The sequence below is a fragment of the Phoca vitulina genome, unplaced genomic scaffold (genome assembly GCF_004348235.1).
Source record: "Phoca vitulina isolate PV1807 unplaced genomic scaffold, GSC_HSeal_1.0 scaffold38, whole genome shotgun sequence".
Classification (NCBI taxonomy): domain Eukaryota; kingdom Metazoa; phylum Chordata; class Mammalia; order Carnivora; family Phocidae; genus Phoca; species Phoca vitulina.
In genome coordinates, this window is record NW_022589741.1 from 8,394,370 (window position 1) to 8,418,202 (window position 23,833).

The following is a 23,833-nucleotide window of genomic DNA, read 5'->3' on the forward strand; positions in this document are numbered from 1 at the left end:
ATGTATGGCCTCCAAAGTTGTATAGGAAACCTTCCTTTTATCCCCTAGCCAGAGGAATATAAATTTTTCTGTCTCTACATAAACTAACTAAAGGTTTTGTTTTTTTTTTAAAGATACTGCATGCATATGTAGGAATTGGAGAGTTGAATAATTCAGATGAATAACAGAAAGGAATCCTTCAATTTTCAGAGTCCCTTGCTTGACTTTGTTGTGACCATGCAGATCTTGTCCTTAGTACTGTGTTCATAACTAAGTAGAAAAGGGATGCAGAGAGTAAACTCCCAGAAATCTAAGTTCATAGTTACCTTTAAAATGTTGGAACTTTCATACACATCAGGAAAATCCCCCAGTGCAGATTTTTCTCGCTGATAAAATTTGTTTTCCAAAATGTGTTCTCTTTGTTCTCACAGATCTATTAACTTCCTTGAAGGTAGGAATCAGATCTTGTTCATTTTTGTATCCTGAGCATAATTCCGGGCACACAACAGGTGCTCAGCAAGGCTCTTTGAAAAAGTAGGAAGATTGAACTTGGAGTTTGAAGGCCTGCGGTTTTTCCCATTAATTCACTTGAGCTGTAGGACCTTTTGTAGATTATGTAACATCTTTGGAACCTCAGTTTCATCAACTCATGGATGCTCTGCTTGTTCCATTTACTTCACAAAGTTGAGAAATAAGTGAGATAAAATATGTTAAAGTATCTTGGGAAATTAAAAAGTACCGTGCAGTTGTGAAAGTCATCATCATCATCATATTTCTGGGAAGTACTTGGTAATGAGTCCCATTGTTGAGAAATTACCTGGAAGAATATGCCGGAGACTGCTATAGCCGAACACCAAAAATCCATTGTTTCCTCTTCTTCCTGGACCTATCACTGGACTGTCTCTGGGCTTCTCTTGCATTTAGATATGGTTATGTGACTGAGTTCTAACTAATGGAGTGAACAGAAATAATATGTGTCACTTCAGGGCTAGTCTGTAAAAACCTCTTGTGAGGGCTCCTCCAAGTTTCCTTCTCCTGTCAGGCTGGAAAAGTAGTAAAACATCCTTAAACCTCATATGCCTGCGTGGAGGCATCTTCACCCATCCCATTCTGCTACATGAGCAAAAAATAAACTTCTGTTCTATTTGAATCACTATACATTTTGTGGTCTACTTGTTCATAGCAGTTAGACAAGCCCTATTTTTTTTTCAAGCTTTAACAATTTATTTTTTATTCTTTTTTTATTATTTTCAGAAGTAGAATTTAGTGATTCATTAGTTGCATAGAACACCCAGTGCTCCTTACATCAAGAGCCCTCCCTCCTTAATGCCCATCACCACTTATCCCTTCCCCCCACCCATCTCCCCTCCAGCAACCCTGTTTCCTAGAGTTCAGTGTCTCTTACAGTTTGCCTCTCTCAGTTTTCATCTTATTTTATTTTTCCTTCCCTTCCCCTATGCTTATCTGTTTTATTTCTTAAATTCCACATATCAGTGAAATCATATGGTATTTGTCTTTCTCTGACTTATTTCACTTAACCTAATACCTTCTAGTTCTATCCATATTGTTGCAAATGGCAACATTTCATTCTTATTGATGGCTGAGTAATATTCCAGTGTGTGTGTGTGTGTGTGTGTGTGTGTGTGTGTGTAAACACACACCACATCTTTAGCCATTCATCTGATGGACATCTGGGCTCTTTTCATAGTTTGTCTATTGTGGACATTGCTGCTATAAACATTGGGGTATAGCTGCCCCTTCAAATCACTATGTTTGTATCCTTTGGATAAATACCTAGTAGTGCAAATGCTGGGTCATAAGGTAGCTCTATTTGTAACTTTTTGAGGAACCTCCGTACTGTTTTCCAGAGTGGCTGCACCAGTGTAAGAGGGTTCCCCTTTCTCTACATCCTTGCCAACAACATCTGTTGTTTCCTGAGTTGTTAATTTTAGCCATTTTGACAGTTGTGAGGTGGTATCTCATTGTGGCTTTGATTTGTATTTCCCTGATGCCAAGTGATGTTGAGCATTTTTTCATGTGTCTCTTGGCCTATTTATATGTCTTTGGAGAAATGGCTGTTCGTGTCTTCTGCCCATTTCTTGCCTGGGTTTTTTGTTCTTTAGGTGTTGAGTTTGATAGATTACAGATTTTGGACTAACCCTTTATCTGATAAGACATTTGCAAATATCTTCTCCCATTCCGTAGGTTGCCTGTTAGTTTTGTTGATGGTTTCCTTGCTGTGCAGAAGCTTTTTATCTTGATGAAGTCCCAATAGTTCATTTTTTGCTTTTGTTTCCCTTGCCTTTGGAGACATGTCTAGCAAGAAATTCCTGCGGCCGAGGTCAAAAAGGTTGCTGCCTGTGTTCTTCTCTAGGATTTCATGGATTCCTGTCTCACATTTAGGTCTTTCATCCATTTTGAATTTATTTTTGTGTGTGGTGTAAGAAAGTGGTCCAGTTTCATTCTCCTGCATGTACTGTCCAGTTTTCCCAGCACCATTTCTTGAAAAGACTGTTTTTTCCATTGGATATTCTTTCCTGCTTTGTCGAAGATTAGTTGATCAGAGAATTGAGGGTCCAGTTCTGGGTTCTCTATTCTGTTCCATTGATCTATGTGTCTGTTTTTGTGCCAGTACCGTACTGTCTTGATGATGACAGCTTTGTAATACAGTTTGAAGTCCGAAATTGTGATGCTTCTAGCTTTGGTTTTCTTTTTCAACGTTACTTTGGCCATTCGGGGTCTTTCCTCATTCCATACAAATTTTAGGATTGTTTGCTCCAGCTCTGCGAAAAATGTTAATGGTATTTTGATGAACATGGATGCAAAAATTCTCACCAAGATACTAGCTAATAGGATCCAACAGTACACTAAAAGGATTATTCACCACGACCAAGTGGGATTTATTCCTGGGCTGCAAGGGTGGTTCCACATCTGCAAATCAGGCAATGTGATACATCCACATTAATAAAAGCCCTAACTATTAAAAGGAGCATGCTAACACATGCTCTGCTTTTTATTTAGTGCTTTACTTTTTCATAATCCTTACAAGCCTTACAAGCAAGGGATAACAGGGTAAAGATATAAGTAGGTACACGTGTGGTTCATATATTTATAAGATAAAACTAAAGAGAATTTGATTTTGTCATTTGAGAATTTTTTGGTTGAGAAAAGTTGAATAATGAGATTTATGACTTACTAAGGTTTATTTAGATAATTTATGTATTTTTCAGTTTTTCATTGTTTGAGGCCAGGGTTTTAAAAAAGAGTATGAGGTATCTCTTGGTAATACCTTGCTTTAATTGGAATTTAGTGTCTAAAGTTTTTCTTTAACATTATAGTGTTAAAGATATGATAATCAAGATATTCTTTTTATTAACAGGTTCTGACCCATTTCATTATAAAAGTTTTTTTTTTGGTGAGGGGGATATCTAGACATGCTCCAGCAATTGGAGGGCAAGACATTTTCTTCAAAATAAGCATGTCTGTGAAACTCCATATTACCTTCCTAAGGAATATTGGGGAAATTAAAGTATACACTTATCCTTTTATCTGGCAGCTTTTACCTAAAGTAACTAATAATACTATATCATAAAATTGAGGAGGAGGGGGTTGCTTTAAATCTGTTTAAATTTAGGGATGCCTGGGTGGCTCAGTTGGTTAAGCAGCTGCCTTTGGCTCAGGTCATGATCCCAGGATCCTGGGTTTGAGTCCCACATTGGGCTCCCTGCTCAGCAGGGAGCCTGCTTCTCCCTCTGCCTGCCACTCCTCCTGCTTGTGCTCTCTCTCTCTCTCTGACAAATAAATAAAATCTTTTTTAAAAATCTATTTAAATTTAAATAAATATTGGGGTGGTCCAATAATGTCCTTAATATCAAGTATAATATTGATTAGTGTCCTTATCTAGCAAAGTTTAGCACCCTTTACTTTCTAGGATATTTTGATTATGGAAATAATACACCATCAAACATAATGAAAATATCACAAAACCTATGCACTTCACTGTCTAGAGAAGGAACTACCCCCCTTTCTTCTTAGGTAGTAAATTTAATTTTATGCATTATATTTAGTAATCTGATTTCCCCTGGGAAGCTTGAGTTCTTCTCTGGGTTACAATTAATTCAAATCAGGAAATAAGCTGTGGATAGCAAATTAGAAATAGATATTGGTAAGAAATAAACCTTATAGTAGAGCTTTAAGAGGTAACAGCAAAGGACAAAGCAGCCATAGGAAAGAAGAAAAAACTATATAAACAGGAGCCTGAAGAAATTAAGTGAATTGACAAGCTGAGTCCTATATCCTTGGATACCTTTTAGAAGTATGAACTATTATATATAGCACATACAATAATTGATAATAATTATCTTGAAACAACATAAAACAGAGTTATGTTCAGAATACTTTTTGGTAGACTGTGAAGTACATTTTAGAGTTTCTTCAGAACTTGTTATAATCAAGTTTGAGTGGTTCCCAGTGATCTGAAAATTTTAGTTAAATCAGAAAGGCTTATTTCCTAACCAAATAGCTACAGTTTCTAAAAAAAATAAGTTCTTTTTTGATTGCATAGAAAAAGGTACATGATTCGTGATTTTTAACTACCTAGTTATTCACCTTCAAATGCAGTTCCTTCAAATTGTTAACCTTAGAGTGGTTTGGGTTCCTATCTAGTTATGATAGGAAGAGGCCACATTCTTAAAAATCAGATTCTTTTAAGGAGGTCAAAAGCTAGTGTAATTACTAACAGATGAGTTTTTGCACTTTGATTTTTAAAATAAAATTTAGGGGCACCTGGGTGACTCAGTCGGTTAAGCATCTCCCTTTGGCTCAGGTCATGATCCCAGGGTTCTGGGATTGAGCCCCACATTGGGCTCCCTGCTCAGCGGGGATCATGCTTCTCCCTCTCCCTTTGCCCCTCCTCGCATTTGTGTGTGCATGCTCTCTCTCAATAAATAAGTAAATTAAAACTTTTAAAAAATAAAGTTTAATCCAGTTGGTATCTTTCATATAAATAGATTTTAACACTTTATATTTAGCCTCCCTACCTCCCCCAGAAAGCTATATCTATATTCTTTGGAATCTATCACTTGCTTTTCTAGAAAAGCTGTATTTCAGTACAGCAGAACCTGCCTTCTACTTGGCTGATCATTTATTTACAGGTACTTTGCAACAGGCTGATAACTGGTTGAAGCTGATGAGCTTTTATTTCTTCAGTTTATAAGTGGAGTAAAACATTACAGTTATATTAAAAGAGAAACAATGTTTTATTAAAGTAACTCTGCAGGGTTCTTCTTAGCACACTGAAGGTAACTCCTAAACAAAATCGCCACAGTGCGTCACGTGGTAGATGTTTAAGAAGTAACTTGTTGAATGAATGAGCATTGAATTTCAAGTATTTTTGTTGTCCTAGGAACTTACAGGCAAAGTATCAGGTGCCCTATATTCAAAAGATTCTTAACTGGAAAATGTTAACCATCACATACTAATTGTATTTATTTGTGTCCGGGACACAGGTGGCGATAAAAATAATAGATAAATCTCAGCTGGATGCAGTGAACCTTGAGAAAATCTACCGAGAAGTACAAATAATGAAAATGTTAGACCACCCTCACATCATCAAACTTTATCAGGTAGGATGTAACCTTATTCCTCTCCATGCTTCTCACATCCTGTTTTCTCTTTTGTATCATCTTTCTCTTTTATGTTAGTTTTTTTAGTCCATAAAAAAAGGAATAATTATATGGGTTTTATTAAACTGAGTACCCATTTTCTATATTTAAGTAAAAATTAGGAAATAAAAAACTAGTAGCTTAATTTTAAGTTATCTCTCACACTGTAAGTTATTTAATTAAAAAGTTTGTAGTTGTGTATTTATGATACTCAAGCCTGTTGACTTTCAGTGGTGGTACCATAAATGAGGATATGGCAGTTTTGCTTAATAAAAAAAATACACTGTTAATGTTTTATGAAATACAAAGGTTAAAATAGTATATTACTTAGTGGCATACTTGGTAATACTTAGAGCCAAACCTTATATTTTGTTTGGGTTATTTTGTCAGATAAAGTAAAGGAGTCATTTTTTAAAAAATTAACTTTATTGAGATATAATTTTTATAAAATAAATTGTACCCATTTCAAGTGTAAACTATATTTTTTAAAAGGAAGATATTCTCCGGGGCGCCTGGGTAGCTCAGTTGGTTAAGTGTCTGATTCTTGGTTTCAGCTCAGGTCTTGATCTTGGGGGTTGTGGGATCCAGCTCCGTGGCCAACTCAGTGCAGAGTCTGCTTGGGATTCTCTCCCCCTCTTCCTTTACCCCTCCCCCCACCCACACATGCTCTCTCTCTTTCTCTACAATAAATAAATAAACCTTAAAAAAAAAGATCTCTCATCTTAAGGAGTGAGATGGTCTTATTCTGTGGGTCTCTAAGATATGTGCTACATTTAAATGTGTTTAAAATAACTATCAGTTATTTTAACAGTTCCAAAGGATAGCAATTGCTGTCCTTTGGCATACACTTCTGTATTTTTTGTATAGTTTTTTTTTGTATAGTTCAAAAAAAAAAAGATCTCTGATTTTTAAAGAGTAATTCATATTGAGGGATGATAATGTAATATGAAACTTTTTTTTAACACTTCTATTCATTAATATGTAGAATTTTTATATTAGAAAACTATTTTTTTAGAGGGGAGGAGGGTGAGAGAGAGAGAGAAGGCGGGGAGAGGGAGAGAGAGAATCTTAAGCAGGCTCCATGCCCAGCACCAATCATGACCTGAGCCAAAATCAAGAGTCCAGCACTGAGCCACCCAAGCACCCCTATTGGAAAACTATTTTTAAACTAAAATGTTACAGTATGCTGGCCTATGACTTTAATCTCCATCGTGTGATGCGTACACCCAGTGGTATGCTGGACTCAGCCTGTACTGGCTTGTAAGAACTGATTGTTAAATTTTCAGATGTTTTGCAAACCAACTAATAACATGTTAGTAGCTCAAAATCAGCTATGGTGGGAGTATTTACACCATAGAAAGCTGTTTACAAGTTAGGGCCTTTTTTTTTTTTCCACAGAGAGCTATTACTAATGCACACTACTATGTGCACTCACATGGGTTAGCACAGTGTCTCTTGGGCATAATAAGAAAATATTAGAACTTCTATGCTTATTTTTTATATCTACTTGTGTGCATTCTATAATGTATATAATGTGTTTGTATAGTGCCACAAGTATGTAATTTGTGCTGCTTATATTCATATAAGCATACGCATATGTTTGTGTATATATACATGTACATGAATGTGTAATACACATTTGGCTAAACAACTTGTTACTGATAGAGATTTGCAATTAAAAAGGTGTGGAGACCATTGGAGACCATTAGTATTACCATTAGAATGAGAGACCATGGTGTGCCACTCAAAACAGTTCTAAAACTGCAGAAGGCTTCTTTGGTGATATTTATATCAGAGTATTTCTCCTTTTAAGCTTTTTTTTCTTTTCCCTAAAGAGGATACTTATAAGAAACTATCCACATCCTTAGAAGTCTGATGAACCATAAGCCAAACTAAGATTAAAACTACCATGATTCACAGAATTCCATCTTTATTTGAGCTAAATAAGCAGTTAAATTGACTTACTATTTATCTTATTTAGACTCCAGTTGTACGTAGTTCTTAGTTTTCTGGCCTGATTGGGAATAGTCCTAAACTGACACGTTAGGGCAAAATCAATTTCCAGCCTTTTAGTAGATAACGGTTAAATTTTCATTGTTATCATGTGCCAGTACATAAAAGGATGGTGTTACAGAGAATCTAAAATTCACTCATTTTGTACTTATAAATTCATTTTCTTTTGGTTCAGTATAGGTTGAAATATCCCATTTGTGACACTGACGTGCTTCCTTTCCGAACCTAGAAAAATGAATAAAAATGTATACCAGTGGAGTTATGAAGAAGCTTTTGAATAGTGATTTCAAAATAACAGTAGTTTGTAACAATATCACAGTACAGTAGGAGGAATATCCTATTGTGCCAGATGATCCAGGCTACAGGCCTGATAAACCGAGCTTTATTTTATTTATCTCTATTATTCTTAATCAAAGTCTACCTATAGCACAGGGCTAGAAAAGTCCGTGAGAAGGTGGTAAAAAGTTGATCTTCAAAATTCCTTTACTTGTATTCGTATTTTTTTAACTTGAATGTACATAACAATCACATTTTTGTTAAAATAGAAATTCTATGTCAGTAGGTCCGGGGTGGGGCCTGAGATTCTGCATTTCTAACATTTGCCCGCGCAGTGCTGCCGCTGCTGCCGGTCCATGGACCACGCTTGGAAAAGTGAGCATCTAGATTCCTCACAAATCATTAGCAGAAGGATATTGTCATTCTTGTAAACTTAGCCACCTTCTGAATTATTCATAAATTTGATACTTCTATTAGTAGTTTTATTTAGTAACTCCATAGAATGTTGAGTTTCAGTAGAATAGAATTGCAATCCTTTCCTGTCAGACTAATATGGAATTTTTTATCAATAGGTAATGGAGACCAAAAATATGTTATACCTTGTGACAGAATATGCCAAAAATGGAGAAATTTTTGGTAAGTATTTCACTATTCTTTAAATTTGTTTTTAATTTGAAAATGTCACTAATCTTCACGAATGGAGTATTTCCTATTGACTTTCCTGCTTGTTTAAGAGTTGGCAACTTGAACTAGAACTTTTTAAGCATGAGAATATAATAAAATATTCAGTGAAACAAAGATAAGGAATATAATTTATTCTCTTGTATTCATGATGTTTATGTATTAAAGCTATTGCTTAATTCCCTCATCTGTGTGAGAGAGATGGGAGAATTACAGACAGGAAAAAACTTGCAGTCATATTGCAAGGGGGATTTTCTTTCCTTTTATCTTCATTTTTTACCTTTCCTTCCAGGGGAAACATCAGTCGACAAATACTTACTGAGTTCCCAGGCATTGCTGTAGGTTTAGAGGATGTAATGGTGACCTGAATAACCTGTTCTCTGCTGCCATTGTGGCTCATACAGTTTAGTAAGCTACTGACCATAGCTGTGCAACCCCAGGCAAGTCCCTGCAGCCCTCTGGGACCTAGTTCCTTTATCTCTAGTAAGGAAAGATTTTGATTAATTGGTTTCTGTGATCCATTCTAACCCTTAAAAATATTACAAATATTTTGTTCTAGTTTTCATCTCTTTTATTTTTATTCTTGTAGAGCCAGAACACTAGGTAGTCTAACACTTTTGGTTTTTAACCTGCACATTTAAATCCCGAATGGTTTTAAAACAGCCTTAGTGAGGAATTATCCATATACAGTAAAGTGCACATATTTAATGTGTACAACGTAATACATTTTCTCACACACACACACACACACACACACGCAGACACACATGAAACCATTACCACAGTCAAGATATCCATAATTTCCAGAAGTTCCTTTGTGCCCCTTTTTATCTCTCTTGCCCCACCTCAGGACCAAGCAACTACTGATCTGTTTTCTGTCACTGTAGATGAGTTTGTCTTGTGGAGTTTTATATAAATATGGTCATACAGTATATAATTATTTTATGATTTATCCATTTTGTTGTATCAACATACCATCTTTTTTCACTAAGTAGTTTTATTGTAAATAGCTTTCTATTATATGAATATACCCCAGTTTATCCATTCATGTGTTAATAGATATTTGGGATGGCTTCGGTTTTTGGCTGTTACACATGAATTGCTCTGAACACTCACGTACAGGTCTTTAACTTACAGTCTACCTTCAAGTAATTGTTCACCACTTCACATATAGCATGAGTCTTAAAATAATATACCATTATTTTGCCCCTCCTGGCCTTTATGTTCTTGTCATACATTTTACTTATGCCTGTTTAATAAAATACAAAATACAGTGTTGTTACTTTTGTTTAAAAAGTCAAAGAGAGTTCGATATTTTTTAAAATCTTACATATTTATTAGTGGAATATCATTGCCACATCCCTGTATGTAGATGCACATTGGATTTTCTTTGGCATTTGTAAATCAGGTCTGTTGGTGATGAAATCTTTCAGCTTTTGTGTGTCTCAAATCTTTGTTTTTGAGAGATACTTGTACTGGGTATATAATTCTAATGTGGGTTTTTTTCTTTCAGTACTTTAAAGATGTTGCTCCACTGTATTCCCATTTGCGTTATTTCTGACAAGAAACCTGCTGTCATCTTTTTCTTTATTCCTCTGTATGTAATTTGGCTCAATTCTGTGGCTGATTTTATAGTTTTCTGTTTATTACTGGTTTCAACAACTTGGTTATGATATGCCTTCCTGTGGTTTTCTTCATGATTCTGTTCTTACTGGATCTGTGAATGTACAGCTTCCATCAAATCCAGAAAATTCTCAGCCATTATTTTCTTGACCAATTTTTCTGGCCCACCCCTCCCTCCTCTTCTTTAGAGACTCCAATTACACATATATTAGGCTGTTTGAAATTGTTCTACAGCTCACTGTTGTTTTTTTCCATTTTAAAAAATTCCTTTGTCTCCCTGTATTTCATTTTGGAGAGTTGCTATTTGTAGGTCTTCAAGTCCTAGCATCTTCTGCAATGTCCAGTTTGCCATTAATCTCATCCAGTGTACTTCTCAGTCTCAGACATTGCAGATTTCTGCTCTGTAAACTTGATTAAGGCTTTTTTTTTTTCTTTTCTATATCTACTATGTCTTTAGTTAGGTTTTTAAACATCTGGAATACAGCTTTAATAACTTGTAATGTCCACATGTCCTAATACTGGTAGCACTGTCAGTGCTGAATCAGTTTTGAACTGTTCATGTTTCTACCCAGTTTTGGTCAGATTTTCCTGCTTCTTTATATGCCTGCTAATCTTTGAGTGGATGTCAGACATTGTTAGTTTTACCTTAGTGGTGGCCACATATTTTTGTATTCCTGTACCTCCTCTTGAGCTTTGATCTGGGACACAGTTAAGTTACTTGGAAACAGTTTATATCATTTAAGTCTTCTTTTTATGATTGGAGCAGTGCTCAGTCTAGGTATCATTATTTCCCACTTTGGAGTACTCTACCCAATGCCCCCATGAAATTGGGGCTTTTTTAGCCTGGTCAGTAGGAACAGGCAGTGATCCTGGTACCAGGCACTGTTTATTCTAATCCTCGTAGATGGTTCTTTTTCTGGCCTCGGATAATTTTCTCACATACACGTGCCAGTCAGTACTCCCCTGGATGCTCAAGGGGGACCTTCACAGATCAAAGCTTTGCGCTGTGTGTACCTCTCTCTTCTTTGCTTGTTCTCCCTAGACTCTCAGCTCTGATTCCTCAACTCAGGGACTCTGCTGGGCTCTGCCTGTGTCTCCCTTCCCTATCCTGTGGCCTACACCCTTCTCTCAAGGTATTAGTTGAGGGTATTCATGGGTCTCACCTCATTTATTTCCTGCCTCTCAGGGATCACTCTTCTTTTTTGCCTGATGTTCAGTGTGTTATAAACCAATGTCTCATATATTTTTGTCTTTTATTTATTGTGGGGATGGTTTTGGGAGGGTAAACCCAGTCCCTGTTACTCTATCTTGGTTGCAAGCAGAAGTCTCCAATCCTATCAAAATTATCTTTAATTTTGGGGTGCCTGGTGGCTTAGTCGGTTGGGCATCTGCCTTCGGCTCAGGTCATGGTCCCAGGGTCCTGGGATCGAGCTCCACATCAGGCTCTGCATGGCGGGGAGCCTGCTTCTCCCTCTCCCTCTGCCTGCCACTCTGCCTACTTGTGCTCTCTCTCTGTGTCAAATAAATAAATAAAATATTTTTTTAAAATTATCTTTAATTTTAGCTGTTTTAAAAGAAAGATTTGGGGATGTCTGGGTGGCTTAGTTGGTTAAGCATCTGCCTTCAGCTCAGGTCATGATTCCAGGGTTCTGGGATCAAGTTCCACATCAGGCTCCTTGCTCAGTGCGGAACCTGCTTCTCCCTCTGCCTGTCCCTCCCCCTGCTTGTGTGTGCGCGCTCGCTCTCTCTCTCTCTCTCTGACAAATAAATAAACAAAAATCTTTTTAAAATTAAAAAAAAATATGTATACTTCTGTAGTTTGGAGAAATGTATTATTTAAAGTTGAATTCTAAATAAATAGTTCTGATTTAATCATTTTCTAATTGTATCTCTGGAAAGATACCTTGCCTTTTTTTACCTTTTTTTTCTTCTTTATGCCATTGCTTATTGAGCTTATTTCAATTCTTAAGATACTTGTTTAGAAGCTTCTTAACTGATGCTGCAATGGAATAGTATGGGCTGAAGCCAAGCGAATCTGGCTTACCATGCTGGCTGTACCATATTACTTGTTGCATTGCTTGGGGCAAGTTTCTTCCTTTCCTTTTCTTCTCTTTCTTTTCCTTTCTCCTTTTTTCTGTCTTCTGTTCTTTTCCTTTTTCTCTCTTTCCTGTTCTTTCTTACATTTGCTTGTTCATTCAATTTAGTCAGGTTTTCAAGAAATCTTTATTGAAAACGAATTATGTGTTACATACTGTTCTATATGACAGGAATTGCACAATGAAGAAAACAGACAAAAATCCCTGTTATGAATCTTACATTTTGGTGTGGGGAGAGAGACCATAAAGAAATTAAGTGAATTATATAGTATATTAGATGGTATTATAGAATTATATAGTATATTAGATTATATTAGATAAGTGTTATGGAAATAGAACAAGAAAGGGAGGGGTTGGGGAGTAGGTAAGTTGATTGCAGTGTTAAATAGAGCAGTCAGGGAAGGCTGCGCTGACATTTGAGCAGAGTGGAAAACACAGATAGATATGGGAGAAAGAGGGTCATCCAGGGAGAGGGAAGACTAAATGCAAGGGTCCTGAGGCAGCAGTGTGCTTGGTATATTCAAGGAATAGCAGGGAGGCCAGTATGGCTGGAGAGAGGCAAGCAAGAGGGAAGAGCAAGAGTGAGCAGGGAAGAATAGTAGATGACGTCAGAAAGGCAAATGGCAAGCAGGAGTGGGGCAGATTTGGGGACTTTGTAGGCCATTGTAAGGACTTTGGCTCTTACCTGGAATAAAATAAAGGAACCGTTTAGAGGGGTTTGAGCAAAGAAGTGATCGCATCTAATTTGACGTTTTAAAAGCACCACTCTGGCTGCTGTGTTGAGACTAGATTGTAGTGAGCGAGGTGGAAACAGAGACTAGGTAGGAGACTGTTCCAGTAGTCCTAGTGAGAGATGATGATGGCTCAGCAGGGTAGTAGCAATGCACATAGTGCTACGTGGTCAGACTCACAATATGTTGTGAAAGAAGAACCAGTAGAGGGTGCCTGGGTGGCTCAGTTGTTAAGCATCTGACTCTTGATTTCTGCTCAGGTCTTGATCTCAGGGTCATGAGATCAAGCCCTGCATAGGGCTCCATGCTGGGCGTGGAGCCTGCTTAAGATTCTCTTTCTCCCTCTGCCCACCCAACCCCCCACTCCCCCACCCCGCTCACATTCACTCTCTCAAAAAAAGAAAAAGAAGAATCAGTAGGATTTCTTGATAGATGGAGACCATCTTAGGAGTGAGTATGATTGGGGAAAAGACCAATGTCCTATCCCTAAGGCACTCAGACATTAAAAGCTTGAGAAAATAGGAGGAGCCAGCAAAGGAGACAAGAGAATGCAGTGTCCTGGTAACCAAGTGAGCAAAGTGTTCTCAGGAGGGTGGTGTGAATGAACATCCATGTCAAATGGATAGACCAAGAAAGATGAAGAATGACAGTTGACCATTGTATTTGGCCGTTGGTAAGAGCAGTGCTGGTGGAGTGAGTGGGTCAAAAGCTACATAGAAGAGTTTTAACAGCAAATAAGAGAAGAAAAATGGAGAGGCAGAATAGACCACACTTATAAGGATTTCTGCTGCAAAAAGGGAGACTAGAAGTAGAGAAGTTAGTTGAGAAGAGCAGTGCCGTCAAGAGCTTAAGTCTTTACCCAATGGGATATTTTTAAAGCTTGAAGCTATAGTTTCATGAGTAAACTAGAAATGGCTATTACTTGTGAGATGTAATTTCTGTGAAAATAGAATATTCTAAATTTTCTTTCTTGCCAAGATTTTTGATGTTAAAGGTTTGGATCACATTGTTTTATAGAAATTGAAATATAATTTTGGGATTTTTAAATGTATGTAGTTTATTTTTAACATAAAATATCTAGGGTGAATATGGAAGTTAAGACAGAATAAACTGTAGATTCAGGTAGGTGCAAGCAAAGAACAGTCTGGTAGCCAGCCAGTTTCTGACATGAAGCCCAGGAGGAAGTAAAACAGAAGTGAAAAAGTGCAGTCCATGGAACATTAATCAAGTAGTGAGAAGTATGTATAAGATTTTAAGTGAATCTGAGCCAAAAATATTTTAAGTCAATTGGAGGGTTAGATGAAAAAGAACCACATAAACAGCATTGAACTATGTCTTAAGAACTGTACATTAAAATTTACCTTTTATGTTTATAACCTTGGAATTACTCTTTATTACACTTTACAAGTATTCCTTTAGTGCCTACTTTGTGTCCGAGGGGGTTGTGTTCCTTTTTTTTTTTTTTAACCTTAGTTTCATATTTAGTTGGCCGGCAAAGCATACCCTGTGTTCTTGAAAAAGTGACTTGAAATTAAATCCTTGTGTTTCCACAGTCATCACCCTGATCTAGGCTCTCATCACTTCATGTCTCAATTATGAAGACTGCATGTTTTACCACTCCCTATTTCTTTTCCAAGCAAGTACATTTCTGATATAATTCCCATTTAATCTTCTCCAGATATTATTTTTTATTATATTACTACCGTGTTCAGTAACCTTTACCTCCCATTGCCTTTTGGATAAAATCCAAACTCTTCCATTTGAAAATATGGTAGCTCCACTAAGTAAATGGATGTGCCCAACTATTCCTTCCATAAGTCTGTGGATTATGGATTATTAGGTATGGACAACCAGACCGCACATTATGCTATCCACTTAGTAATCAAGTTTTCTTCTTTCTTTTTTCTTTTCTTTTTTTTTTTTTTCCCTGTCTCTCTTGGTCTGTATTTTTCTTTTCCAAGTTTTTATTTTTAAAAAAGTTAAAAATGTACCAATGTAAGAGGTCAAATAATTCTGCAAGGTTTGTTAGAAACAAGAGCAGTTTCCCATGCTCCTCCCCACCTGCATTTCCCTTCCTCAGAGGCAACCACTTTCACTTCTCTTAGCTAATTAGATTTACCTCCTTTTCCCTAAGTAAAATGTTTATATTGCTGCTGCTGGCTTTTTCATTTTAGGCATAATCTTTTGAATACTTTTTGATTCTTTCCCTAGTCCTACATGTAAGAAGTATATCTTTTTTTTTTTTTTTTTTTAATTTATTTGAGAGCGAGAGAGTGAGAGCATGAGCCAGCAGGCGGGAGCCCGGGTAGAGAAGCAGAGGGAGAGGGAGAAGTAGACTCCCTGCCGCAGGGAGCCCGATATGGGGCTCCACGTGGGGTTCAATCCCCGGACTCCAGAATTATGACCTGAGCTAAAGGCAGACGCTGAGCCACCCAGGTGCCCCTGTAAGAGATGTGTGTTAAGAGAGGTATATAAAGACCAGTTGTGAGAGACCTTGAGTGTTTGGATGAAGGATTTGGATTATTTCTTGGAGTGGGCATCTGAGAACCAGAAGGTGGTGATGTGTTTAAGGACTTTTTTAGGAAGATAAATCTAGCAGGGATGTGGTAGTTTGAATTAGAGGAGAAGGAAAGAGGCCATTTAGTAGACTGTTTTAATTGTCTAGAGGTAAGAGGCTAAATGCTTAAATTAAGATGTTATTTGTTGGCGTCATGAGAAAAGATTTTAAGCAAAAGTCATTTCTAATTCTAAAAATAACAAGTAATATTTATTGAGCATTCCTTTTTTATTGTGTACTATTTAAAGTACTTTATATGATTTATTTGTTTAAACCTCACAAAAGCCTTAGAAGTTAGGCACTGAAAGATTCAGTAAATACCTATTACCCAAAGTCACACAGCCAATAAGTGGCAGAGTCTGAATTTGAACCTTGCAATCCCAGAGCCTGTTTGTTAATAATTTACTCTGCCACTTCTCAAGAGTTCTTACTGTCAAGAGGAAAATGTCGAGAGTTAGGATTTAAAGCAAACATGATGAAAGAGTATTTGTGATGTGGTTGACAGCAATAGAGAGTTCTGGTTCCCAACTAGAAAAATACAAATTAGATTTTAAATGTGGTGTTGGAGATAACAGCAGAATATTTAGTTTGATATGACCTGTTGGCAGTTGAATATATGAAAGCAGAGACCACTCAAAAGAGAACTTAAATTCATTAATAAAAAAAGCACCACCCAGTTTAACAATGGGCAAAATACTGGAACCAGACACTTCACTAAAGAAGATATATAAATGGCCAAATAAACGCATGAAAATTATTCATCAGTATTAGTCAACAGAAAAATACAGACTAAAAACTACAACAGATAACATTACGTATCAACTAGAACGGTTAAAATTTAAAAGGCTGATAATACTAAATGCTAATGAGGATATGAGCTAGTATTCTTACACATTGCTGGTGGGAGTGTAACATGGTATAGCCATTTAAGAGAACTATTTCTCAGTTTCTTACCAAGTTAAATGTACATCTACCTATTACCCAGCAATTCAGTGCCTAGGTATTTACCTAAGGAAAGTGAAAACAAATATCCGTAAAACCACTTGTATAGGAAACAGCTTCATCACAGGCAGGAACAACCCAAATGTCCATCAACAGGAGAACGTATCCAAAACGAACTGTGGTATAGCAATAGAAGGGAAGACAACACAGTAGTAGAAAGGAATGAACTACTTACACATGAACGTGAACAAATCTTACACACGTTATGCCCAGTGAAAGAAGCTAGACACAAAGGAGAATATACCATATGGATATATTTACATGAAGTTCTAGAAGAGGCAATGCAAATACATGGTAATAGAAATTGGGAAGTGGTTGTCTCTTTTCACTCTTTCTGGGGTGGGGGAGAATTGACTGGTTGCAAGAGGGAACTATCTTGGGTGATGGGAAATGTTTAGTATTATTATTATTTTGAGTGGTGGTTATAGAGAGTATACAATTATCAGATCTCATCTAAGTAACCACCTAAGAATTTGCATTTTATTATATGTAAATTAAACCTCAATAAATCCTTTTCTGTAAAAAAAAAAAATTAGTAAAAGTATAGAGTTGAGAATTACCTGCGTAGAAGTGATGAGTAAAGCTGTAATTAATAATGAAATCTCAGAGAGAAAAAGGCTAAGAAGTGAGTTTATGCCTTCTTTAGAAGTGGAGAAGTGCAATTGGTGGAGTAGAATCTTGGGAAGTCAGGACAGTTTCTGTCCTGATTAGACAAAGGGGAGACAGCTTGAAGTGAGGGGGATGTGTATTTGGTCACCAACAGATCACCACTGACTTTGAAGAGAATACTTCTCAATAAATTGGGAGATAAAGCCAGATTTCAAGAACTTTAAATAGACACATGGATAGTGAGGACAGGAAGAATGGTATTATAAAAGTATTTTTGAGGTTTTCAAGGTGGAAGGAAGGAGAGAAGGAAAGAATTGAGGGATAATTAGGGTCTATAGAATTCAGTATTGTGTCAAGGTTTTGTTTTTGGTGGTGGTCTTGGTGTTTAAGGAAGCTGGAAAAGAAAAGAATATAGGCAGCAAACGAGATGGTTGGTGAAACAGGTCCCAGAGTAGACGAAATACTGGGGATCAAAAGCACAGAGGGAATGGTTAGCTTAGAAGAGAGGAATTCCTCCTTCTCTGAGAAGGTAGTGCGTAGGTGCAGTCCCAGTGAGAATTAGAGCTGGTGCTGAGGACATGGCTGAGGATATAGCTTTGGGGTAAAATAGAAGCAAGATGAGTTTGTTAATAGAGATTTAATTCATTATGTAATGTAGCAGATGAGACATCGGGGAAAGAGCAGTACGTTAGGTACTGCAGTGCGGGGAAAGGTTTCGAGCAGCTGGTGGTGCTCCTATGATAGTCAAGGGATGAATAAAAGCATCAGTAATTAGCAGTGAGGGAGTTCACAGTAGACTCACAGTCATCCGTGCTTTCCATCCCAGGAGGAGAAAAAGTAGGACAATAAGAATGACCCAGGTTGGGGACTGGAACAATAGAAGGTCAAATGCATGTAGGAGTTGCTGTGGCCAGAGAGGTCAGAGTTGAAATGGTTGACCAGGAGATCCAAGTTTAGGAGGGAGATAAGTGAAGCAACAAAGGGGTCTCATGATCTGAGAAAATAAGACAGCGGAGCAACTGAAGGTTATGAAGAGGGTGAAGTTCTTTCGGGAAAAAAAAACGTTCACAGACAAAAACCAAACTTCTAACCTTGAGCCAGTACATAACTTCCCAGCAGCTTGCCACTTTCCCGTTCTCTTCTGCTTCTGGCACTGGTTGCCCTGACTGTGCCCTGCTAATTCAGGAAAGGCCTTAGGTCTTTGCACTCTCCTCATCTGCTGCTTCTTTGCACAGAGAGAGGTTTCCTGTGCCATCTGGTTTTCTTGCTCCATCTGACAAGGTTTACACCCAAAGAGTGATTTAGGTAGCATGCTGGGAATGCATCTACAGTGCATGATTCATGCATTATGAGGTTATGGCGTTTATGCCCTTTATTTTTGTTTGGTTAATTAGATTGCACCTCATTTTATAAACAGTTGAAATAGCTTTAAAGAATACTAGAAAAACAGTAATTCTAAAATATAAATAAGAATAAAGAACTGAATCAGAAAATGTATGCAAGAGTAGAAAATACTCATGGGAGGTGGGAGGACACAGCAGGCAATAGGGCCTAAGAAGTTCAGATTTGGCTCTAAGCGTTCTAGCTCTCAGGGTGAAAAAGAGATACAGTCATTTACAGAATTTTGCCTAAGAGAAAGAAAGATATCTATTCCTCAAAGCAAAACTTTTCTTGGTAGTAAATTTTTCCTTTGGGGTTTCTTTTTTTTTTTTTTTTTTAAAGATTTTATTTATTTATTTGACAGAGAGAGACACAGAGAGAGAGGGAACACAAGCAGGGGGAGTGGGAGAGGGAGAAGCAGGCTCCCGGCAGAGCAGGGAGCCCGATGCGGGGCTCGATCCCAGGACCCTGGGATCATGACCTGAGCCGAAGGCAGACGCTTAACGACTGAGCCACCCAGGCGCCCTCCTTTGGGGTTTCTTATAAGAGATATGATGTAAGCCATCTTTTTAAAACAAAAATTCTGTTGAAACTGTTAAAACTTTACAGGGGCTTCCATTGTTTTTGGAATAAAATCCAGGATTCTTATCAAGGCCAACAAGCATGATTACACTCCACATACCCTGTCTTTAAAAACAATAAAGATGATCATTTCTTGAACACTTACATGTGCTAGACATTGTGCTAAGTCCTGTACACGTACTGTAGTCATTTTGTCCTTTCAAAAACCTTACAAGATAGGGACTTACTAATATCTCCATTTTACAGTAGAGGAAACGGAGTTTAGCAGTTTTCCCAAGTCACAGAGCAAGCCAATGACACAAGCAAAGCTCCAAGCCGTATCTGACTTGAGAGCCTGAGCTTTTAACAGCTCCACTGTACTTAAGTGTCTTTGAGCTTAAGCTTCTTCTGTCCTAGTGACTTTGCACATTACTCTTTCTTCTGCCTGAGGGATTCTCTGCCCTCCCTTTACCCCCTTAAGCATGTCAATTAATTGAATTGAATTGAATTATGATAGTAGATACCAGTAAATTTAATGTTGTCATTAAAACTCAAAAACCAGGCAAAGCATGTAATGGTTTTGTCCACTTAGGTGGATATAACTATTCTTTTTTATCTTTCATGAAAATTGGAAGCATTTGAGCCCCTGTCTTCAGTACTTTGGAAACTGGCCAGTGGACTTCTTACCAAATCTCATAACATAAAACTCATAACCAGGCTGATTTCCATATTGGTTCTCAAAATAGAAATGTGTAAATTTCCAGATCTGTGCTCATGTTGATCTAGAGCCTTAGAAAGCCCTTTGTTCTTTACATATTCAAATCTTGCTTTTTACAAGGGCCTAGCTAAAGTTCCATTTCTTCAGTCTTTCTCAATTTTGTCTACATTGATTTTCTTTTGAGACCATTATAGTTCTTTTTCCTATACAACTCACTTTAGACTTTACATGCTGCTGTAAAATATTATTAAAAATCATTATTATTTAAAGTCTTCATGTGTATCTTTTTATCTCTTTTAGTTTATAAGCTCGTGAGGATTTAGCACCAAATAGGGCATTTTATAAATACCTGTTGAATGAATGTTGAATGTAATAGTCTAGTTTGGCCTTTTATACCTTGTTCACTCAGGGAAGCCAACCCAAGAACACCGCCAGGTTAAGCAGAGGTACTTCTTTGTTCAGTTTTTGAAAGGAGTTTTCTGTTGGTTTACTCTTCAGGAGATAAACATGAATGAGGAAATGCTAACTGAATCAAGGGAGAAAATTGGCTTCCTCTAGTGTACTGAGCAGTTTTTGAGTACTTACTGATAGTTACCACCCTGCAGTTACATTCTTTCTTACAACTCCCACACCTCCCTAAAATAACTTTTTCTAAGAATAATGGTAAATAAGTGCATATAAATTTGATCTGAGTCATTTTTGTTATCCAATTCGTATATAGCAGTTGGTGCTCATCTCTGACGGATACTGTTTTCTTGACCTGATAGCATGGCCTATGTAATGGTAATTGAATTTGCCAAAAAAGAGCCTTGGGTTATTTATTAAAAGATTTTTTACTCTAAAAATTTTCCTTTGGAATCATAGGTGTGATTAATGAAGGTTATTCAAGATTCCTACATTCTTTAGAACTATTTCTCATATTTGTCTGTGTGGTCACATGCAGTAAATGGTGCAAAAATCCTAGGGTGGTCACCTCGTCAGACAATTTGGGCACTGTTCAAACAATTAAACCGGTAGTCAGCAGATTCCGGCCTGGTAATTAAATTACCCAGGGCCTTTGTTTTCAGATTTCTGCTCCTTGATATGCTTGCTGTGTCTTTCCAGGCCAAGCATGTGCCTGAGGTTTATTGATTCATTTCCTGTCTTTCCCTTTCAGTGGTAACCTATTAGAATGCTGGCTGGGGTGATTGAAAAGGGGCTTTGTTTTAGGCAGAATACCTTTAGACACTTGGCTACTCAGAGAACGTGAGGGACAATTTTTGTGGCCTTTGGTTACTATCTTAACAGCATGAAGGCCGTGTTAGAAAAGTTGTTCATTTGCCTTTCTTTGGGAGTTTAAATAAGCTTTGGAGGTTTTACTCACTTTATAACACCAGTATGACTCTTAAGTTTTACAATTATTAGCCTGCGTCCCAGTGGCAGTGCTGCTTAACTCTGCCATCACTTCTGCCATTTCTTCTATCGTGGCTTTATTTTGGATAATTTCTCATAATTTCTCACTTAAATTACTTCAGCAGCCTCACGTCTCTTTGTCTCAAGATTTGTCTTTCTCTTAACCCATCTTCCCATGTTGCCATCAGAATGATCTCTCTAAAATGCAGATCTAATCGTTGTAGTTTTCTGCTTAAAATATTTCTGTGGCTCCCCAGTGCCTTCAGCATAAATTCAAAAGTGAGTACAGAATTGGTACAGTGTTGCGGCCCCACCCACCTTTCCAGGCAGACCCCCATCCTCTGTGTTAGGAGCTTCACTGGGTGAACATAACCCACCGTGCGGATATGCAGGTGAAGTTGCTTTCACATATGTGAGGATGGTAGATACCAACGTAGAAAGAGATTACGTTGGTGCATTCTTCAGAAGGGGTATGCAAATATTGAATCATGCAGGTAAAATGATACTGTTCTTGGGTATAAAATTTAGGATCTGTCCTTTTGAATATTTGTTAGACACATGTAATGTAGTTACCTTTAAAGAGGTCAGATCTAATTGATTATTTGTAAATCTTTCTAGCTGACTTTTAAGGGAAACTGGTAACTACTACATGAAAGAGCCAGCGTGATTCATGATTCAAAAAGTTGTCCTTGCTCTCCCCCTCATCTCTGTTTAAATTGGATCAGATTTTTAATGTCTGTTTGCTAGTCCTAGATGTAATTTTTAGCATAAACATCCTGGAGCGAGCCATATAGCATTTCTGAACCTCATTGTCTTCTGAAAATGAGGGAGTTTGCATAAGTGTATTAAGTACCATGTGCTGGATACTGTGAACAGTGCCGGGGATTTACAAGAAAAAAAGGAGTGACTCGGCCACTGCGCTGGAAGAGTTCACAGCAGATTGTCCAGGTCTACAAAGCCAATGTCTGTAAATCTCAGGAAACAAAGTTTAGTTTCTGAACATTTGATGAATGAAATGGATTTGTCAGAGATGATTAAATAAATTGTTTTTAGGCTTCTTATGTTTGGAAATATAAGCATAACTGGCCTTAATTGAATAGACAAGTTTCTGAAAAGCAGTCCAGTTTTCCTCTTAACTTCTATTTTAATTTCAGCTATCTCCTGCTGATTACTGGCAGCCTGCCTTTAGTTATGGTTCAAAGCTGCCATTCTGTGCTGTGAGCAGTGAGCTTCTCCCATGTCTGGCAGCTGCAGCTAGGCTACAGAGATGGGAGAGAGAGAAGCATCAGCTATTCTGATCTTGGCCATAACCATACCCAGCTGAATTCTATTAATGTGAGGCTTTTGGCAGTCTGTGTTTTCTGTTTCTTTCAGGATGAATTTCTATTAAGTAAATCATTCTATTAAGGAATTTCAATAAGATGGAATTAATTCAGAGAAAGCTACTTCTTTGTTTGTGAAAGGGGAGAACCAGAGGTAGATTTTATCTGCTAATTAAGGTGGTAAGAGAGATTTCCTACTTGGAATAAAATGGGAAAACTATAGTCTACATAGGGAATGGCTTTTTCTTTCCCTTTTGGGGAATACTCCTTCTGCTTTTAGAAAGAGGTCTCTGAGTGAGACCTCTGAGACCTTGTATTTCTGAAAATGCCTGCATTTTATCCTCATACACAAATAGCCTCAATGTGATTGCTCCATCGTCTACTTTTGTAAAAAAAAAAAGTTTATTTCTATCAAAGCAATACATTGTTTATTGAGGGTCATTTGTATAGCAGACAGTTTAAGGTGCTCAGACCACGTCAGTAAACATACAGTCCCTGCCCTCTTGGAGTTTATATTTAGTGAGAGTATTTCAGGTCGGGGAGATTAAAACAAAGGGTACTGTCAGTGTTTTAGAGAAGATGAGGAAGATAGGGAAGCCAGGATGGGGGTGAAGAGGAGTTCTTTTTTAAAGGATGGTCAAAGAAAGCCTCTTTGATACATATTTGAGCAGAAACCTGAAAAAAGGGATGTATTGGAGTAAATTTTTCAAGACCTATGTCTTGAGATCTAGCATATCTACCATAATACTCAATAGTTTGTCTTGGAATAGAATTTTAGGTTGGAAATAATCATGACATTGTTCCATTGTCTTGTAGTTCCCAGGATTGCTTTTGAAAAAGCTTAAAGTGATCTGAATCCTGATTCTTTGTTGTGAATTACTGTTTTCTGTCTGTGAGCTTGTAAGATCTTCTCTTTGTCCCCAGTGTTCTGAAGTTTCACAGTGATGTTTCTTGGTATGGGTCTGTTTTGCTTCATGATGCTGGGCTATTATTGGTGGGCCCTTTCAATCTAGAAACTCATATCCTTTGGTTCCAGGAAATTGCCTTGAATTACTTAGCTGATGGTTTCCTTCCCTAATTTTCTCTGTCATCTTTTTCATGAATGCCTGTTATTCAGATATTGACTCTCCTGGGCCAGCCCTCTAATTTATTTTCTTTTTCTCTATCTTTCTTTCTTTCTTTCTTTCTTCCTTCCTTCCTTCCTTCCTTCTTTCCCTCTTCTTTTCCATG

At 37.4% G+C, this 23,833-nt stretch overlaps 1 protein-coding gene across 3 annotated transcripts in view; it reads left to right on the forward strand.

Moving 5' to 3' along the window:
- Window positions 1-23,833, forward strand: part of SIK2 (salt inducible kinase 2) — a 132,488-nt gene that overhangs the window by 13,586 nt on the left and 95,069 nt on the right. For 2 of the 3 annotated variants that reach the window (XM_032428031.1, XM_032428028.1), the window contains exons 2-3: window positions 5,487-5,603; window positions 8,504-8,567. In XM_032428031.1, the coding sequence (XP_032283922.1) occupies window positions 5,487-5,603; window positions 8,504-8,567 (181 nt within the window). Of the gene's footprint in view, window positions 1-5,486; window positions 5,604-8,214; window positions 8,307-8,503; window positions 8,568-23,833 lie in introns of those variants that run through there. The other variant, XM_032428029.1, reaches the window with a different exon arrangement.